The 21,395-nt window shown below is 43.6% G+C and overlaps 1 protein-coding gene across 1 annotated transcript; it reads left to right on the forward strand.

The window, feature by feature from the left end:
• The first annotated feature begins 4,960 nt into the window (after positions 1-4,960).
• On the forward strand, positions 4,961-19,784 carry LOC116892410 (zinc finger protein 59-like). The gene is made up of 5 exons (XM_032894090.1): positions 4,961-5,122; positions 6,055-6,181; positions 8,757-8,855; positions 17,215-19,158; positions 19,362-19,784. The coding sequence occupies exons 1-4, from the start codon at positions 5,090-5,092 to the stop codon at positions 18,912-18,914; spliced, it is 1,959 nt and encodes a 652-aa protein (XP_032749981.1). The 5' UTR covers positions 4,961-5,089; the 3' UTR covers positions 18,915-19,158; positions 19,362-19,784.
• Positions 19,785-21,395: the final 1,611 nt, after the last annotated feature.

Raw genomic sequence — 21,395 nt, forward strand, 5'->3', positions numbered from 1 at the left:
GCCCCACATGTGGCCCATATATAGATCCCCTCCCCACAAGATTAAAAAAGGAAGCTTTAACGAGAAATGTGTCCAGGTACTGAGCATTTCTCCCATAGCTGTGTATACAAGAATATTTTCCATTGAAGGCCCCTCATGTCATCAAAGCTTAAGCGTTTCCATTTTATTCTGACTTCCTTCATAGTTGAGATGCTGTCCAAATCAGCCATGCTTTTTTTGCTTTTGGGGGGCATTGTTCTCTCAGTGGTGGAAACTGAAATGTTTGAATGTGATGGTAGGTTTTGCTGTCATTCCCTGTTGCTCTAGTAGGACTTGCCCACTTCATGTTTAAAGGTGTGCTATTAGAGTGTACTTGGAGTTTGTTTTGTTTATTTGTTTACCATACTAGGAATATCCTCTGGATTTTAGTTTATTTAGTCTTTTCGAGACAGTAGGTATGTACTCTGAGTTTATTTTGCTTTGCTTGTTTTTTGTTTGTTTGTTTGTTTGTTTATTCAGATGCCTCCTCTACCTCCCTAGGGCAGCAATTAAAGGTATGTGCCACCATAATCTGAGTGTATTTTAGTTTCTGGACAGGGTTTCACTGTGTAGCCCTTGGTGGCCTCTTCCCACAGACATGCAGAGGGCTGCGCCTCCCCAGTGCTGGGATAAAAGGCCTGTGCTACCACGCCCAGCCATGCTTATTGTCACCTGATGACATCCTCTCTATTGATCTACCTGCATTTTATAATCGACTTGAGTTTTCTTTTGATTATGGGAAGATGGTCACTTTGAATCTGCTAGAGTATTTTTTTAACATATTTTCTGTAGTAGGCACATAGCTGAGTTTTTAATGCGAATGGTTTTATTACGAGGATCGTCTAGCCTGTCTAACGGACACAGTTCTGTTGATACATAGCGATGTGGCCCTCAGTCACATTTTCTATCTGGATAACTGGGCACTTAGGCTCGAGCGTCCGCTCCTGGGAGAGAATCTCAGTTACACGCAGAACCGGAAGTACCTTTTGATCAAAGGAGGGAGCCTCCCCTTTAAGCGCGCGACCCCGTGGGAACTCCCACAAGCCACTGGGCGCAGTTTTCAGATGGGCTGGCTCAAGTTGCATGCCGGGATCTCCAGGAAGCGCCGTGCTTCTCCAGGTCTTTGCTTGTGACAACTGTTTTTTCCAGGACCACCGCGCCGGAAGTAGCACATAGGCTTTTGGCTTAGGTCTCCCCAGAGTAAGGCTGGAGGCAGCGGGCTTGGAATGTGTACGTTCCGGCGGTGGGTTAGGGTAGCTCTCTCTCTCTCTCTCTCTCTCTCTCTCTCTCTCTCTCTCTCTCTCTCTCTCTCTCTCTGTATACACACCTTATCTGTGTCTCTGCTTGTCGCTTTCTGCTCCTGCTTTCAGGGACACCGGGACTGAAGCAGAGGACCAAGCTTCAGTAAGAGGAGGTCAGGTGCCGAGTGTAGAGGGAAGATTTCCCTGAGGGTCAGACTTGAGCTCGGGACTATAATTTAAGGTCAGGGGTGTCTCCTAGAAGGAGGGTACTTGTTGAGATCTATGACTTTTTCAGAGCTCTAGCCATTGTGCGTGGTGAAGGGAAAGTGCTCAGTGAGGATGCTCTCACAAATAGTCTGGGATCTCATGCTTCCTCAGACTCCCCTAGTCGGCCATTCAAAAGGAGGGCGCGAGAGGGATGTGGATTCAAGAATGCGTTTGCTCTTTCTGTTCGAGAAACGAGGTTTTGGTTTTAGAATATAGAATCGCAACTGAAGGTGCTCCGTGTAAATTCATACTTCCACCATTGTGTCCCTTACATTCTCCCTGCCCTTTCCTCTTAGTATTCACAGTACCATTTCAATGACCCTTGACATCTTCTCTCTACAATCTCTTCCTTTTCCCAAGAAGTTGTAAATAGTAATCTCCTGAGGTTAGCTTTAGGGCTTTCAAACTCCAATTTGCTAAATCGATTCCTATTCTGATAGTGTCACACATGAAATGGCCTTTGATTTTACAGATTTTCTTTTAAAGCAGGGGAAGAATGTAGGTGGTTGATGATCTGTTCACAGGGGAGGATTTTGGGAGTGGGAAAGTGATAGCACTGAATTTGACATTTTTGATGACTAGTTAATCAATCTCTCTCTCTCTCTCTCTCTCTCTCTCTCTCTCTCTCTCTCTCTCTCTCTCTCTCGGTGAGTACACTGTGGTTGGGTCTGTGGTATCCGGGTTGGAGTCTTGGTTCTGTCCCCTCTGTCTCTCTAGTTCTGTCATGAACCTTAGAATGCCTGTGGTGGAGCCTGTGGGTGCAGTGCCACCATACACTAAGGGCCTGGTGAGCTTTAGTTGTTGCTCTGTGAGGCCATTTTGGGTTCATTACATGTTTTTTGCCCCTGGGACAGGGCTAATGTGGATGGGGGCTACCGGCCTAAGGCTTGTTTCTCTAATCATGTATATATTTTACATTCCTCTTTTAAGGAATGTCCTTCACCTTAACGTTAATGACTCCATGATAATCAAAGACAACATCAGTCTGGGAGACGAAGGTGTAGCTAATGTTTCAGCAAAATGGTAAATGCTGGGACCTTCAGGACAGCCCTTATAGCTGTGGGAAAGAACTCTAAAATCATGGGTTTAAAAGCAAACAGCTTCTCAAAAATTAAGGATGCAAGATGAATTAATATGAGGGACTTCATGATCAAAAGAAAGCATGGCAGGTGCACTGTGAGCCAACTCTCGGGCAGACCCTAAGGAAGGAGATAATGAGATTTAGGAAGGGCTGATGGAGGCCATCCCACCCAGCTAAGTTTTTGTGTTTGTGCTTAAAGGGGCAGATAGATTCCTGAGCTCAAGGTCAGCCTGGGGCATAGCTAATTTAGGCCCAGGAGTGGTAGAAATGGTAATTTAAAGACTGGGTTCCAACCAGCTACTTTATCTTCTGTGCTTAACAGAAGTAGGCAGGTCTGTGAATCCTTTTGCAATGTTAAAATGAAGCTATCTCCTAAGCTATCTTAAGAGGCTGGGCTCCAGGGAAGCTGATTCTTAGGATAAACAAAAAGGAACCTGGAGTAAATGACTGGATTGGTGTGTAAGATAAAAGACTGGGTTTCTGCTCTGCCAGAGATCGGATGTTCAGAGAAATTTTCTAGAATAGAGAAGTTCTTGAAGAGCTGTCTCCAGCAGATTGTAGAGAGAGAGAGAGCTTGAGTGCTGTCTGGAAGAACAGGAGAAAGCAGGCTGGAGAGCTGTCCAGTAGAGCTGAGGCTGACAGCTTTGACTAGACCCACTATTTTACTTCCGAGTCCTTTGTTTTTTCCTCTCCCAGACACCCCTTCCTCAGAACTCCCTCTCCAACCCAAGACTGGCCTTTGGTAGTCATCAAGTTTCACAGTGTATCTCTTGAACTTTTGTTGTGTCCCTGAACTTTTTGTAGTCTTTGAGCAGCATCTTCCCAACTGTCTTCATTATGGATCTGTACCTCTCACTGTCAACCAAGATGCTGCAAATCCAGTCTACACCACTCAAACACCAGTAACCAGCATTTTACTGTTACTAGGAGAAAACCGTTTCAGATTCTAAGTGAGTGGTACCATGGGCATTTGTCTGTTTAAAGATTAATTAATTTTCTTCATAATTGTGTGTGTGTGTGTGTGTGTGTGTGTGTTGGGTTGTGTGTCCATGAGCACAGGTTCCCTCAGAAACCAGAGATACAGCATCCCCTGGTGTTGAGTTGCAGGCGCTGTGAGCTCTCGGGAGACTGAGCTCTGTCCTCTGGAAAAGCCAAAGCAGCTCTCAGCCCCCGAGCCATCTCTCAGCCTCTGAGGCATCCCCCAGCCCCAGCGTTTGTCTTTCTCTTTACCTTATTGCACGCGTTCTCCGTGTGCATCAATAGTGTAGTAAGTGCTTCACTGTGTGACCCTCATTCTCCATGTGCTTTGTCCGTTCGTCTGTTGGTGGGGTCGCAGATCACAGCTGTGGGATGATGCTGGAAGGAAGGCGGGAGTGTAGATGTCTCCTGGACGTGTGTACAATGTATAGATATTATAAATATCGTAGAATGCACAAATGTGTGTGGTGGAGATGGCTCAGGGGGTGCAGTGCACACAAGCATGGAGCTGTGCAGTGCCAGATGCAGCAGTGCACGTCTGCAGTCCCAGCCCTCCTATGGCAAGACGGGAGGGGATGAGAGAATCCCTGGCAGGATGGCTAGCCCGGTGTATGCAGAGGCAGGCGGGAAGGAAGGGTAAAGATTGAAGGAAATTTTCTTTGTAAAATTTGGGGGCGGGTATATAGACACATAAAATAAGATTATCAGATGTGTGGTTGAGAGGAAGAAGAAGGAAGGAGCATTAGGAGTTCAAGGCCAGCCTGGCATACAGGAGACTCTGTCTCAAAAACAGATGAACAATCCCACAGTGTACTGAACTTAGACCTGTCAGCTAGAGCACTGGATCCCCATGTGCTGATGGCTGCTCCCCGGTGCAGCATCTCAGGGAGTCTGAGGGTTGTGTGTGCTGCTCAGAGCTTGTGAGCAGAGGTCAGTGCTGCTGAGTGTAGTACAGAGCACAGGGCAGTCCTCACGCAGTCCATTTACTGAACGTGGGTACAGGATGCTGGCCCTGCCTGAGCCTTGCAGCTGCAGCCCCTCCAGCCCTGCTGTGCTTCAGCCCTGAGTGTTCAAAGGAGGCGCCATTTGGATGCTGTAAGCCCCACCAGCCTTGATAGGTGGGGTTCCAGTAGGGAGATCTGCTCACAGGAGGAGGAGCGGCCCAGGGGCAGGGCTGGCTGGATCTCAGGGTGGAAGATGGGGTCCCTGCTGCTGGCATCTCCTGGAGGAAGTTCAGGGCAGACATGTGTATGCCCTGCACTCCCACGCTGACCCTCTGTAATGCGTTGTCTGGGTTAGGAGAGGGTGGGCTTTGTGTAGACTCCTGGGTGCTGCTAATCTGTGTGTGGGAGGCTGTGATCGTGGGAGGGAGAGAGTGAGTGGGGATGCTTGAGGAATAAATGTAGTTGTTGAGTCACAGTGACAGAAGTCAGCCTGGGAACATCAAGTCACAATGCAATGACAGGCTTTCTTTTTGTCCCCAGGAGAGGAAGCCTGAAGAAGAATGGCCAGCTCCAGTTCTCAACACATGGCCTGTGTAAGTTGGTGTTTTTCTCCTTGACACAGGGTGACTTTCAGCTTAGGTGACTCCTTCCCATCTTTCCCTCTTGAAGCTTCCCAAGGATCTGGAGTCCCCCAGCCCAGTCTGCCCCTTTACAGTGAGGGTTGGCAGGTCTGAGCACTTCCTGTGGGTTCCTCTTCCCAGCTGGTCCTGGGGTTGTCTTTGAGTGCATTCCTCCAGGGGTGCTCTCTGCTTGGTCTGTGCTCAGGGAGGACTGTCCCTGCAGTGGAGGTGTCTGTCCCACAGGGAAGCAGGGGCTTTGACAGCCTCAGAGCTTTGAGGTGATGGCCTCATTTGACTGCCCTGGGAAACCTGATTGACATCTGTGTGTTGCCAGGCTGATGACCCAGTGCATGAGAGTGAGTGTCCCCTGTGTATGTGTGAGGAGGTGACCTGCTTGAGGAGAGAGTTCAGTGATCAGAGGAAAGGTCATCCAGGCTGCGACAGGGAGGTGATTGCACTCAGGGAAGACCTGAGGCACATTGTCACCTGGAAAGTGTTTTTAAAAAAGTATAAACAGAAAAGGTTAAACCTAGTATGCATTTAACATGGACTCCTGTATAGTCTGCTTATGGACTCGTACATAATTACAGAAATCATTCTCATGACAGCAAATCTTTATGTCATCCGATATCATAATAAACTCAAGGACCCACAGCATTCCTTATGTCATTCACTCTGACCCCAGGTGACAGTTCTCTTCTGTGGTGTAACCTGAAGGATGTGGCTGGAGCGGGAGGCGCATTAGTGGATATGTGGGGAGAGCACAGTCATGGTTTATGGGGAGCTCGTGCAGTCAGGGGCCTTGAGCATTTCCTTATGGCTGCTTCCCTCGCCTGAGTCCTTTCCCTTCTGTCTTTCCATTCTGAAAGCTTCCCCATTTCACTCTACTGTGTTTGCTCTTTCAGGGGTCAGTGACATTTAGGGATGTGGCTGTTGACTTCTCTCAGGAGGAGTGGGCCTGCCTGGATGCTACTCAGAAGGTCCTCTACAGGGACACGATGCTGGAGACCTACTGCCACCTCGTCTCAGTGGGTAAGGCTGTGTCCCATGAATGATGATGTGTCTCATACACTGTGGGCTCTCCTCACTGTGAATTAAATGACAGCCCCCTGTTCCCAGTGGTGGCTGAAGCTGGGATGGTGGCTGGTTCCTGTCACTGCTCACTGAGAAGGCTGGGGCAGGAAGGTCGCTGAGTGCAACATCACCCTCAGACGCAAACTGAGCTCTAGGCTAGCGTAGTCTATAGGGTGAGGCCTTGTTTCAAACAAAACAAAATAACACAGAATAAAATAAATACAGAGATAAGTCCATAAATATATTCATGGGTTAGAGAAATAGCTTGATGGTTAAGAGAACCACCTGCTCTTACAGAGGATCCAGGTTCAATTCCCAGCCCCACAAGGTGACTCACACCATGTGTAACTCCAGTTTGAGGGGATCTGATTCCCTCTTCTTGCCTCCATGGGACACATGCATATTTTCTGCTTGCTCATGCATGCAGAACAATCCTTACATACACATAGAATAGAATTTAATCAATAGCAATTTAAAACAGGGAGCTGGTTTCCGCCTTCTTCCCAAAGGAAGGATGTAAAGTTTGTTGGGTTGAAAATAGGACTTCATGAAGCACCTGCTTGCTTTCCCACCCCTTGTTTATCCTCTCAATTTCTAGGTTCAGTGAGAGACCTTGTCTCAAAAACTAAAGTCTACAGCAGTCAACAAAGACATATAACACTGGTCTCTGGCCTATAGACACATACATACATGCATGCATGCATGCCTATACACACCCTCATGCACACATACATATCCTGTACATGCACAACTAAGTTACAAGAGCTGTTATGATTTACTTACCAGTGAATTAGCAGAGTTGATTCAAAACAGAAGTAGACACATTCTGTTTTCTTCTGTGAATACTTCCTTTACCTGCTTTGTAGGTTGTATGGTGTGACGTTTGTCTTTTCATTGAGTAAATCTGTGAGAATGAGGTGTAAATGTTAACAAATGCAATCTGAAGAACAGTAATGATAACAGTTTACTTGGCTGGGGTAGATAGACCACGCCCCCAGGATGCTCAAGGCCCTTGTTCCATCCCCAGCATTACTAAGTGAATACATGGAAAGTTAAAAAACAAATAATGATTTTTGTATTAGTGTAAGTCAGAGAATCGTCCAAGTATTTGAATATAGTATTGTACTGGCTGGCTTCGTGTGTCAGCTTGACACAATCTGGAAAAGGAGCCTCCCTTGAGAAAATGCCTCCATGAGACTCAGCTGTAAGGCATTTTCTCAACTAGTGATCAAGGTGGGAGGGCCCATTGTGGGTGGTGCCATCCCTGGGCTGGTGGTCTTGGGTTCTTCTATAAGAGAGCAAGCTGAGCAAGGCAGGGGAAGCAAGCCAGTAAGTAACATCCCTCCATGGCCTCTGTGTCAGCTCCTGCTTCCTGTCCTGCTTGAGTTCCAGTCCTGATTTCCTTTGGTGGTGAACAGCAATGTGGAAGTGTAAGCTGAATAAACCCTTTCCTCCCCAACTTGTTTCTTGGTCATGATGTTTGTGCAGGAATCGAAACCCTGACTAAGACAAGTGTTAAACAACCCTATCACATAGATAGCATGAACCCAATCTAAATTTTTATCTGTTGTTATTACTAAAACATTTCATTGGTCTCACATAGTGCAGGCTGGCTTCAGACTCGCTGTGAAACTAAGTCCAACCTTTTGCTTCTTTTTTTTTTTAAATTGTTTTTTTTTTAGATTTATTCATTTATTATATATAAGTACACTGTAGCTGTCTTCAGACACACCAGAAGAGGGCATCGGATCCCATTACAGATGGTTGTGAGCCACCATGAGGTTGCTGGGAATTGAACTCAGGTCCTCTGGAAGAGCAGTCTGTGCTCTTAACCATTGAGCCATCTCTCCAGCCCAACCTTTTGCTTCTTATCTACCTGTTTCACTCTTCAAGAGTTGTGGCTATATGTGCCCCTCCATTTCTAGTCATTAGATGTGAAAATTGAGCATAGAATCCTACGGCCTTGCTAGATGAATGTCATCAGTGGTGAGCTGCAGAGACGGGGTCTACACCACACAGTACAGCCTTCAGGTTCACGTTCTCACTACTCCATTACGCTTTCCTCTTACGTGAAAAGCGCCTGTCTGCATTTAAAGGAGATTAAAACTTCAATTTGAAACAGGTGGTTTCTTGCCCAAGTTGTTTCTTTCCCTCATCTCTGAGGTCTTTTTGAAGCATTATTTTGGCTTTTAATATATTTTTTTTGTTTGTTTTTTGGAGACAAGGGTCTTGCATTGCAGCCCAGAGCGCTGGGCTTGCAGGCATGATCTACTGTGTCAAGCTGTATAGACCTACATAATAAATAATTCTGTATTTGGAGGATCTGCATAGGCAGGGAGTGCCATGGGGGCACACAACCTTCAGTCCCAGCATTTTGGAGGCAGAGAAGGCTGATCAAGTAAGTTCAAGGCCAGCTGGGTCCACTTATCACGTTCTAGGACATCCTGGAATTATTAGATTGAGTCTCAATAAACAAACAAACAAACAAATAAATAAGTATATACACAATGAGTCATTTCTTTCTCTTTTTAAGTGGGGAGTTGCATTTCCAAGCCACACCTGATCACCTTACTAGAGCAGGAGAAAGAGCCCTGGATGGCTGTGAAGGAAGAAACAGACAGGCCGAGCCCAGGTGAGTAAGAGGGAGGTGAGCCTGCAGCCCTGCCAGGCACAGCTTGTGGTCAGAGGCTCCACAGAGCTGACCCTGGGTTTGACAAACTTCCTTCAGAGCCCAGGGTCTGTGGGAAACAAGGCTGAGCCCTGGGAAGGAAGTCGGGGTCAGAGCAGAAGCTGTCAGAGGGGCTTCTGTCTCATGAATCCCTTTAAGTTGTTATAATTTCTTCCCTCCTACTGGAGCAGGTGCTGTCTTTCTTTATAACCTTTAAAAGTGTTTCCTCATTGGTGGTGTGTGTGCATGCATGTGTGCGGGCATCCAAAGAGGCCATAGAGAGGCTCAGCTCCCCTGGGCTGGAGCTGTAGGTGCCTCAGCCAATTGAGTTTGTTGTTGAGAATTCTCGTTGAGATCTTCATCCTGTTTTCTAATTGAGTTATTGTTCTGTAGCTATATAGATCTTTTTTAGATATTAGGCCTGTGTTGGATATGTAGCTGTTAAATGTTTTTTCCTTCTGTAGGCTGCCCCTTTGTCCAAATGACAATGTCCTGTGCAGTGCTGGAACCCTTCAGTTTCACAGTGCCCCATTTCCTAATTCTTACTCTCCATGACTGTGTCTATGAAGCTTTGTTCAGAGCACGGTTTCCTTCGTCAGTGAGTTCAAGTCGATTCCCCACTTTCTGTTCCCTCAGGTTCAGTGTACCTGGTTTCACGATGAGATCTTTGATCCCTTTGGAGTAGGGTGATCCCTTTTGTACAGGGTGATGATTATGGATCTGTTTGCACTCGTGTGCACGCAGCTGTACTTTGGGAATGGTCCCATTTGTTGAAGATGCTGTCTTTCCCAGTGTGTATTTTGTCAACTGCCCCATAGGTGTGTGGATTTATCGCGTCCATTCACTTCCCTTGATCAATGTGTCTTCTTTCTGTGACAGCACCCTCCCGTTTTATTACTATAGTTCTGTAGAACAACTTGATTTGGAGATGGTAATACGTTCTGTAGTTGTCTTACTATTCAGAATTGTTTTCAGCTATCTTGGGATTTTTGGATTAAAGTTGGCCTTTCATGGCATGTGAAGAATTGTATTGGGATTTTGATGGAGATTACATTGAATCTGTAGATTGCTGTGTATAGGATGGCCAAGTTCACTATATTAATTCCCATGATCCATGAACATGGAAGATATTTCTATCTTCTGATATCTTCAATTTTTTTTTCAATGTCTTACCATTTTTATCATACAAGTCTTTCACTTGCTTGATTAGAATTACTCTATGGTATTGTATATTAGTTGAGTCTATGGTGAAATGTGTTGTTTCTCTAATTCTTTTTCTCAATTCTTTTGTCTTTTGTACCTAGAGGAGTTACTGATTGTTGTGAGTTAATTTTGTATCCAGCTCTTTGCTGAGTGTGTTTATCAGCTGTAGGGGTTCCCCATTGGAGTCTTCAGGGTCGCTTATGTATGCTGTCACATCATCTGCACGTCTGGATACTTTGGCCTTTCAATTTGCATTCCTTTGCTCTCCTTCAGTTGTCCTACTGCTTTAGGTAAAACTTCAAGTACTTTACTGAGTAGGTATGGAGAGTTTGGACAACCTTGTCTTTTATTTTTTCTGGATTTTAATGTAATTGCTTTGAGTTTTCTCTGTCTTTGGGCTTGCTGAACTCTGCCTCTATTAGGTTGCAGTATGTCTGTCCCTTGTATCCCTAATCTCTCCAGGTCTCTTTCCTGGAGGAGTGTTGAATGTTGTCAAAGATCTAATGAGATGATCCTGTTGCTCTAGTCTTTCCTTTTGTTGTGGCAGATTACATTTATTGATTTATGCCTATCAAACTGTCCCTGGAACTCTGGCATGGATCCTACTTGATCATGATGGATGATAGTTTGAAGTGTTCTTGAATTCTGTTTTCAAGTATTTTTGTATTGAGAATTTTTGCATCTATGTTCATCAGGGAAATTGTTGTGTAGTTCTCTTTGCTGAGTCTGTGCGTGGTTTGGGTTTCAGGGAGCCTGTGACCTCATAAGAAGAACTGGTCAGCTCTCCTTGTATTCTTTGAGCAATAATTTTAGGAGTATTGGCATGAGCTAATGTCATCTGGCCCTTGACTTTTTTGTTTTTTGTTTGGAAGAGTTTTAACTACTGATTCTATTTCACTAGGGGTTGTCTGATGGTCTGAGTTGCTTATCTAGTCGTCTTTTAACTTTGTCAAGTGGTATGAATTGGAAACATCACTCAATTCTTTTAGATTTTCCACTTGGTGGAGTTTAGGCTTTTATTGCATGTCCTAATGAATCTGGATTTCCAGTGTGTCTTGTTATGTGTATAATGACAACTTTTGAGAATTCTGAATTTCTTGTTTCCTTTGAAAACTCAGAAATATTATAAGAATGTGCTTTTATTTTAGTCACAGTGTGCGGAGGTGTCTGCAGCCTCTGACCAAGCAGAAGCATGGTTTTGTCAGCTGCAGATGCTTTCTTTGATTGTGTAAACGTTGGGATTCTGGGGACTTTTTAGAGGGAACATCAATAGTAGGGCCCCCAAGAGGTGTGGTTGTTCCTTTAGGGAAGTTAGTTTCTTGTTGCTATTAGCCATGGTCCAAGAAGAAACAATGAAAAGAAACTAGATTCAGGGATTTTCTAAGTTCTCTCTCCCCTATAGCCTTGTTTCTCTCCTATCAAGTGCTCGTGGGTGAAGCCAGCAGGGTGTGGTAGGATGCTGGGGGTGGGGGCAGATAAAGGTTGGGAAAAAGAAGAACTCACAAAGTAGCAAAGACCAGCTACAGTTAATGTCCTTCCTTCATCTCTAGTTTTGTTAATTTGAATCTCCCTTTTCTACATTTAGATAATTTGGCTTAGAGTTTGTCAGTCTGATTTTCTCAGAGTCAACTCCTTGTTTCATTGATGCTTCGTATCTTTCCCCCCTTTGCTTCTCTTTTATTGATTTCAGCCCTGAGTTAATTACTTCTTACACTCTATTCCTGCTAGGTGTAATTTCATCTTTTTGTTCTAGCACTTTTTGTTCTGGTGTTGTTAGGATGAGGTCTCTCTGATTTTTTTTTTTAAATGAAAGTACATAGTGCTCTGAACTTGCTTCTTAGAACAACTTTCGTCATGTCCCGTAAGTTTAGATGTGTTGTGTGTTCATTTTCATTTAATTCTAGGAAGTCTTTAGTTTCTCTCTTAATCTCTGTCTTGAACCAATTTTCCTTTTTTGTTGTTGTTGTTTTTTTCTAATTTTTATTACATTTATTTACTTTTTCACTTTACATCCCAATATCAGCCTCACTCTCCTCTCAGTACCCTCTTATACAGATCCTTCCCCATTCCTCCCTACCCTTCTCCCTTGACATGGGGGAAGCCCCTCACTAGGTATCACCCCATCCTCTCCCACTGAGGCAGCTAAGGCAGCCCTGTTAGGGGAACAGGATCCACAGGCAGGCAACAGATTCAGGGACATCCTCCACTCCTGTTGTTGGGGACCCTCATGAAGACCAAGCTGCTTATCTGCTACATATGTGCAGGGGGCCTAGCTCCAGCCTGTGCTCTCTCTCTCTGGTGATTCAGTCTCTGGGAGTCCTCAGGGGTCCAGGCTAGTTGACTCTGTTGGTCTTCTAGTGGAATCCCTGTCCTCTTCTGGTCCCTCAGTCCCTTAACCCCTACTCTTATACAAGACTCCTTGAGCTCCATCTGATGTTTGGTTGTGCATCTCTGCACCTCTTTCTATTGGCTGCTGTGGGGAGCCTCTCAGAGGACAGTTATGCTAGACTCCTGTCTGCAAGCATAACAGAGTATCGTTAACAGTGTCAGGGGTTGGTTCTTGCCCATGGGACGGGTCAATTTGGGGCAGTCTTTGTTTGGCCTTGCCCTCCTGCTCTATCTTTGTCCCTGCATATCTTATAGGTAGGACACATTTTGAGTCAGAGATTTTGTGGGTGGGCTGCTGTCCTTATCTCTTCACTGAGATTCCTGCCTGGCTATAGGAAGTGGCCACTTCAGGATCCACATCCTCCACTGCTAGGAGTCTCAGCTAGAGTTGCTCCAATAGACTCCCAGGACCTCCCCCATCCCAGGTCTCTGGCAAGTCCCTCCACCACCACCAATTTTCATTCTCTCTCCCATGCTCTCCCTACATGACTCCCTCCCCTCCCCATCCTCTTTCCCATCCAGTCCCATCCCTCCATCCTCCTCCAATATCTATTATATTTCTCCTTCTGAGAAAGATTCAAAAATCCTCCCTTGGGCCCTCCCTGTTACTTGGCTTCTTTAGATCTGTTGATTATGGCGTGGTTATCCTGTACTTTATGGCTAATGTTCACTTATAAGTGAGTTCACACCACATATGTCCTTTGGGGTCTGGATTATCCCACTCAGGATATTTTCTAGTTCCATCCATTTCCCTGCAAAATTTAAGATGCCCTTGTTTTTAATAGCCGAGTAATATTACACCGTGTAAATGAACTACGTTTCCTTTATCCATTCTCTAGTTGAGAGATATCTAGGTTATTTCCAATTTCTGGCTCTTACTAATACAGCTGTCATGAACATAGTTGAGGAAATATCCTTGTGGTGTGCTGAAACATCTTTTGGGTGTGTGCCCAGGAGCGATATAGCTGGGTTTTGAGGCACAACTGTTCCCAGTTTTCTTAAGATTTATTTATTTATTTTGTATATGAGTACACTGTAGCTGTCATCAGACACACCAGAAGAGGGCATCGGATCTCTTTACAGATGGTTGTGAGCCACCATGTGGTTGCTGGGATTTGAACTCAGGACCTCTGAAAGAGCAGTCGGTGCTCTTAACCACTGAGCCATCTCTCCAGCCCCCCAGTTTTCTAAGAAACTGCCAAATTGATTTCCAGAGTGGTTGTACAAGTTTACACTTCCACCAGCAGTGGAAGAGGGTTCCCCTTGCTCCAAAACTTTGCCAGCATGTGATGTCCCTTGAGTTTTTGATCTTAGCCATTCTGGTAGACTCTCAGAGTCGTTTTGATTTGCATTTCCCTGATGACTAAGGATGTTGAACATTCCTTTACATGCTTCTCAGTCATTCGAGATTTCTCTGTTGAGAATTCTCTGTTTAGTTCTGTGTCCCATTTTTTTTAATTGGGTTATTTGGTTTGTTGGCACCTAATTTCTTGAGTTCTTTATATATTTGGGATATTAGCCCTCTGTCAGATACAGTATTGGTGAAGATCTTTTCCCTATCTGGGATGTCTTTTTTTCTATTGATGGTGTCCTTTGACTTACAGAAACTTTTCAGTTTCATGAGGTCCCATGTATTAATTTTTGATCTTTGGGCCTGAGTCATTGGTGTTCTCTTCAGGAAGTTGTCTCCTGTACCAACATTTTGAAGGCTACTCCCCACTCTCTGTTCTATTAGATTTAGTGTATCTGGTTTTATGTTGAGGTCTTTGATCCATTTGGACTTGAGTTTTATGCAGGGTGATAAATATGGTTCTATTTTCATTCTTCTATATTCAGACATTCAGTTAGACCAGCACCATTTGTTGAAGATGCTCTCCCGTTTCCATTGTATGGTTTTGACTTCTTTGTCAAAAATCAAGTGTCTGTTGGTGTGTGAGTTTATTTCTGGGTGTTCAATTTGATTCCATTGATCAACCTGTCTGTTTCTACTACCAATACCATGCAGCTTTTATCACTATTGGTAATAGAAAGTTTTGCTGGGAATAGCATCTATGATCTCTGAGACTCTGTAAAGTATCTGTCCATTCCTTTCTGACTTTTCGAGCTTCCAAGAAGAAGCCATTATAATGTATTATTCCATTAAGTTGCCTCTTTTCTTGGTCTGTGTCCTCTGTGGCTTTTCACAGTCCTTCTTTGTCCTGTGTGTTTAGTGTTTTGGTTATTATGTACTGACAGGACCTTCATTTGTTCAGTCTACTGGTGTCCAACATGGTTCTTCTACATTAATAGGCATGTTATTCTTTAGGGTACAAGGATTTTCTATGATTTTGTTGAAAATATTTCCTTTGCCTTTAACCTGGGTTTCTTCTCTTTCCTCTAGTCTTATTCCTAGATTTTGTCTTCCCATTGTGTACTTGATTTCCTGGATGATTTGGGCAGGATTTTTTTTTAAGGTTTGCATGAGGGTGTTCATCTTTTCTATTGTGTCTACAGTGCCCAGATTCTCCCTACTGTCTCTTCTGTTCTGTTGGTGAGACTTGCCTCTGAGGTTCCTGTTGAGTTCCTAAGTTTTGTAGCAAAAATGTATCTCAGTTTTGGTTTCCTTTATTGATTCTAATTCTGCTTTCGGGTCTTGAACTGTTTCATGCATTTCCTTCCACTGTTTGTGTTTTCATAGATTCCATTATGGGATTTCTTCCTCTTTAATAGTCTATCCTATGTATGAAAGCGATTTTAATGTTTTTCTTGTGCTTCAGCTGGGTTGCAGTACTGTGGAGGTAGGGTTGCTGGGCTCTAGTGCACGCATACAGCCCTGACTTTACAGTGTTTTCATGCTGACATTGATGCATGTGCCTTTGCAAAGACTATATTTCCAAGTGCTGATGTCTGGTCTTGTCTTTGTTGGGTATAGTTTTTCTTCCCCCCTCAGGATTTATTCAAAAACCTTTACTAAAAGATGTATGTTTGGATAAAGTGGCAAATTGTGGATACCTTTGGCAGGCCTGTGCCAGAGTATGTGGCTAAGAAATTATACCACACACTTGATCTAGTGTAAGAGCTTCACTGAGGGTTGGTAGTGTAGTGTGATTTATCTTGTGCGCCTGGCCCTTTAAAGGATCTCAATTGCTAGTCAGCTGGCCTTTTAAGAAGTCTTAGCTGTTAGAACTGCTTGGCCCTGTGACCTTCACTGTAGGATATAAAGCAGAGGCTGAGAACAGAGACTGAGCAGAGTGAGAGGAGGAGGCAGTGGGGGCAGAAGATATTGTTAGGAGACAGGAGAGGCTGAGCTGTGCGGATAGGGTAGAGCTGTTATAGGTTAGAGCGGCTAGTACTGGGAAAACTGGGAGAGGGACTGTCTAAGCACACTGTTGGGGATCTGAGGGAGGAGTGGCTGGGAGAAAGTTTTGAAGGATTTGGGCTGGAAACTGGGAGGAATAGGTGGGAAACAAGTTTGATTGAGGGATCATTCTCTGTGTCCCCCCTCTATCCTTTCTCTCTCATTTAGTGTTAGGGGTAAAACTGGAGAGCTAAAGAGTGGGAAAAAGAATTCATTAAGTAGCAATGACCATCTACATGGCTGAAACTGAAAGGCTGTCACCAGTGGAGACATAGCAAATGGATAGAAACAGAGGGACAGAGAAAAATGAATAAGACAGAGAGGAAGCTGGGGTAGCTGGGACTTTTTATAGGCCACACCTGGCACACCTGGTGGCTGTTTGTGGTGACATAAGTTGCTGCTGCATCCCCCCAAGGACAGACTGGTGGAAATGTCTGATCGCTGTGTATTTCAAGTAGCATGCAAATAGACATATAAGATTATTTCAGCACAGTTATAATCTGGTTAAGCAGACCTGAGACTGACATTTGCCCACTGCATGGGTTTCTTTTTCTACAACCCTTCTCCACCATTATTCCATCCTTCCAACTGCCAAACACTAGGAGAAAAAGAATGCTAGAGGGGAAAAGGAGTGTGGATATCCTTAGACATATCCTGCTGATTAAGGGCTTTGAGTTTCTTGAAACAACTTTGATCGTGGCTGCTGGGATATCCGATTTCTTTTTCTCTCTTTGTGTGCAACCACTTGACAGATCACAAGATCAGCAACTGAAAGCAGGAGCAGCGCCTCCCTCAGCACCCCTGGGTGCTGTAGCCTTCATAGCCCCTCAAGATTCCCCAGAATTTTAAGTGTCATAGACTTGCAAAACCTATCTATAGCTGGTAAAATCAAGTCCCTACCATAGCACGAGGCAAATCCTAGTCTGTTGCTGTGGATGACCTGAAGTAGCTCCATATCCCACACCTGGGATTAAAAACAAATGCTGGCAGTAGTGGCATAGACCTTTATCCCAGCAATTGTGAGACAGAGCCAGATGAATCTCTTGGGAGTTTGAGGCCAGCCAGATCTACAAGTCAGCTCACTGACAACCAGGGCTGTTAAAAGGAAACAAACAAAAACATATTCCCGTAACATTTCTGTGTTTTTAAAGAAAACAGAATTCTTAGACAGACGTGTCATCCCATTTCCAACCTGTTCTACTGTAAACTGTATTATTTTACGTAAACTTTGTTTACTGCTGCTCTCCTTACTCCTGTTCAGATATTATCTCCTTGTTCTTCTCAAATATTATATTAGAGTTTGGCCATTCATTTAATGTTTTTTATGTTACAGGAAAATGTGTGTATGTGTATTGTCAGGAAATAAAGTATTCTTGATTTCTACTTTTCTTTCAGAATTGGAAACAGATTATGATGCTGGAAATATATCTCCAAAAAATCCTGTTAATAATAGAAGATTTCCCAAACAGAGCATAAAGCAATTAAGTAGAACTTTTGACTTCAAGGGCTCCATGTTTAGTAATGGCCCCAACTATAGTACATTCCATGGACTACAGGATTGTCAAGGAGATGCTGGTCAACAGATGACTAACAAGGAAGAAATAACTATTTATACCAGCCAGACTCTTGCTCACAATGTAGAAAGAGCATATGAATGTAAGGAGTGTGGGAAGTGCTTTGGTTGTAGGTCAACTCTTACTCAGCACCAGAGTATTCATACTGGAGAGAAACCCTATGAATGTAAGGAGTGTGGGAAGGCCTTCAGACTCTCCCAGCTGCTTACAAGACATCAGAAGTCTCACAGTGGTGAGAAAACTTCCAATCATGAGGATAGAAAGGCTTTTCAACATCCCAACCTACTCAAGTACCATAAAACCATTCATACAAGTGCAAAAACATTTGAATGCAGGGAGTGTGGGAAGTCCTTCAACCGTGTCTCCAGCCTTGTTGAACATAGGATTATTCATGCAGATGTGACACCATATGAATGTAGTGAGTGTGGGAAAGCTTTTAAACGACATAGAAGTTTTGTGCGCCATCAGAAAATTCATTCTGGTGAGAGACCTTTTCAGTGTAAGGACTGTGGGAAAGGCTTCATTGTTCTGGCTCATCTCACACGGCACCAGAGCAGTCATAGTGAAGAGAAGCCATTTGAATGTGAGGAATGTGGCAAGAAATTCAGAACTTCCAGGCACCTTGTTAAGCACCAGCGTATTCATACTGGTGAGAAGCCCTTTGAATGTAACGTATGTGGGAGTGCTTTCCGGCTTCAACTATACCTTTCTGAGCATCAAAAAACTCACATGGAAGAGAAATACTTGGAATGCAATGTATGTGGGAAGGCTTTCCGGCTTCAGGTGTACCTTTCTGAGCATCAGAAAACTCACACTGAAGAGAATCCTTTCAAGTGTAAGCTCTGTGCGTCAGCCTTCCCAAATAAGTACCAACTTAATAAACATCTCACAATTCATACTGATGGGAAACCTTATCAGTGCAAGGAATGTGGGAAATGCTTTCGTCAAAGGTCAAAATTAGCTGAACATGAGAGTATTCACACTGGGAAGAAACCCTTCCAGTGTGAAGAATGTGGGAAGTTCTTTAGACTTAACACACTTCTCATTCATCATCAGAGATCTCACAGTGGTGAGAGACCTTTTGAATGTAAAGAATGTGGAAAGGCTTTCCTTCTTCCCAGTCAACTTAACAGCCATAAAATTGTTCATACAAGTAAAAGACCCTTTGAATGCAAGGTATGTGGGAAGTCCTTCAAGCGTGAATCCAACCTCATTCAACATGGAGCTGTTCATGCCGGTGTGAAATCATATGAGTGCAGTGAGTGTGGGAAAGCTTTTATTCACCGCTCAAGCCTGTTCCACCATCGGAAAATTCATTCTGGTGAGAAACCTTTTAAGTGTCAGGAATGTGGAAAGGCTTTTGTTGTTCTGGCATACCTCATTCAGCATCAGAGCATTCATTCTGGAGAGAGACCATTTGAATGCGAGCTGTGTGGGTCAGCCTTCAGATGTAAATCCCAACTCAATAAACATCAGAGAATTCATACTGATGTGAAACTCTTTCAGTGTGTGGAAGATTGAACAGATATTGTTCATGGAACAGAGCTTGGAATACATCAGGGAATTCATACTGGTGAGAAGCCCATTCAGTGTAATGAATATGGGAAGCTTTTTAATATCTTTATAAAATTCTTAGATATATTAGAATTCATACTGGCAAGAATCATCATGAACATAAAGAATGGGAAATACTTTACATGTGGTAGAGACCGTAAGGTACATCAAAGAATTCACACTCATAAGAAACATTACCACTGTTAAGAATGTGGGATGACGGGCTGGAGAGATGGCTTAGTGGTTAAGAGCACTGACTGCTCTTCCAGAGGTTCTGAGTTCAAATCCCAGCAACCACATGGTGGCTCACAGCCATCTGTAATGAGATCTGATGCCCTCTTCTGGTGTGTCTGAAAACAGCTACAGTGTACTTATATATAAGAAATAAATCTTTAAAAAAAAAAAAAAAAGAATGTGGGATGACCTTTAGTTGAATATGAAACTTGTTTTGACATTCTAAATAGATTAAGAAGTCTTATGATGATGTAAGGAATATGGAAAGGCCTACAGTAATTCTAAGCTATCTGTATATCAGAGAAGTCCTGGTGAGAAAGCCTATGAATATAAGGTGTGAAAATGTTTATACTTAGTTCAGCCTTTATGCACAGTGGCAAATTTATACTGATAGGAAACCCTATCAGTGTAAAGAATGGAAAGACCAAGTGGAACTGGGACGACCTTCAACATAAAAAAAAAAAAATGCATGCTTGTGTCAAACACTATGAGTGCAAGGAATGTAGGAATATTTACAGAATTAGCTCAGCTCTTAAAGCTCATCAGAGAGTCCATTTAAATCTGAGACCCTGTGAATGTAAAGGTTTAGTAAAAAGCTTTTACTGTAAAAAACTTACACAACATCAGAAAATCTACTGTCGCCAGGAGTCATGTGATTGTAAAGGAGGAGAACAAGCCATTGTATGAAAATGTTACTGAAGGTCAGAGAGCTCATATTGGGAAGACTGACTGAAAAGAATTTGGGAACTTTAATCTTCCCTGGAATTTGGTGACGATCAGAGTATTCATATACTGTTGATGCCAAGAAAGCCTTTGGAATGAGAATTTGGGAAGTTGGTTGTTAGAGAAGATACTCTGTTGAGAATGTCTCTTATTCTCAGAAATCAAGGGAAAAAAGTCTTCTGACAACCTTTCCCCAGCATTCTAACAGTTCAAATTGACTGGGTATGTAGAGCCTGTCCTGGGATGCTGACAGAAGTTATTGGAAGAAAAGTTGTCCTGTCCTCCCTACATGATTAGGGCACAGACCACTGACAGTTAAACTCTGAGGGGCTCCACATGAAGCACTGACTCTTGACTTTGTTCCAGCAGCATCAGCAAAAAAGCCTGGAAGGCTTTAATGTCTAGGAGAAAAGTTTGGATGCTACAATTCAAAGAGTCCTGTCCTTTGAGGATTGAAGTTAGGTGTGGTGATTGAAGCTAGGTATGGTGACTTCTGCCTGTAATTCCAGAATGTGAGAGGCCAAGATAGGAGAATTACAAGACATTTAAGGCAAGCCCAGGCTAAATGTAATGACTTCCAGGGTATCTTGGAAAAGCAAAGTAAACAAAAACACAAGCTTAAAGGCTCAGGGATCAACAGACATGAGACAGCAGAAAGATTGTAAGAGCCAGAGGGGATGGGTGTCTCCAAAGAAACTGACATCCAGACTCAACAGATGCACATATGAATTCTCAAGAGTCCGTGAGTTCTCAGAGTTCTCAGGTTCAAGTGAGACAGACTCAACAGTGAGGGGAAAGCCATGAGCTCCTTCCCCTAACCAGTGAACTATCTATAACTGACACCTACTAGCAAATAAAAAAAAAAATCAATTTTCTCCAATGCTGTCTCACTGGGTGTTTCAACCATACCTCAGGGCCCAGGAGTAGCTGACCAACACAACATAAACTTAGTGGTATTTTTGTGAACTTTTGTTTTGCATTGCTTTGGCATTTTTGATTTTGTCTTAATTGATCTTTTGCTTGTGCATTTCTGCCTGCACACCACTCCCCCACACAAACAGTGACACTACACATGTGAAAAAAGACTAGGGAATGAACAGCATTCAAATAGTAAGTGATATTGTCACAGGCCATCCAGAGCTTGATGGGATTTAAAGGGAGCTCAGCATTGATGTGGAAGAAAGGCAGCAACCCGAGCTATTTAATTACTATAGGCATACATAATATTTATTAGATTGAGGTCTTAGGGTTTTATATTGCTGTGAAGAAACATGACCACAGCAACTCTTGAGTGGGGCTTGCTTACAATTGGGAGGTTTAGCCCATTATCAGTATGTTGGGAAGCATAGTAACTTTAAGGCACATGGTTCTAGAGAAGTAACAGAATTCTACAATTGGACCCGAGACAGCAGGACAGACACTAAGACTTGCTTGAGCTTCCAAAACCCAAAAATTCCCCACACCCGCGGATCCCGGCCCGCAGCAGCTCTC

The sequence above is a fragment of the Rattus rattus genome, chromosome 2, assembly GCF_011064425.1.
Source record: "Rattus rattus isolate New Zealand chromosome 2, Rrattus_CSIRO_v1, whole genome shotgun sequence".
NCBI lineage: Eukaryota > Metazoa > Chordata > Mammalia > Rodentia > Muridae > Rattus > Rattus rattus.

Coding starts and splice junctions, on each gene's coding strand:
- LOC116892410 (XM_032894090.1), top strand. CDS start 5,090: ATGGCCAGCTCCAGTTCTCAACACATGGCCTGT. Junction 5,123..6,054: donor GTTCTCAACACATGGCCTGT/GTAAGTTGGTGT, acceptor TTGCTCTTTCAG/GGGTCAGTGACATTTAGGGA. Junction 6,182..8,756: donor CTGCCACCTCGTCTCAGTGG/GTAAGGCTGTGT, acceptor TCTCTTTTTAAG/TGGGGAGTTGCATTTCCAAG.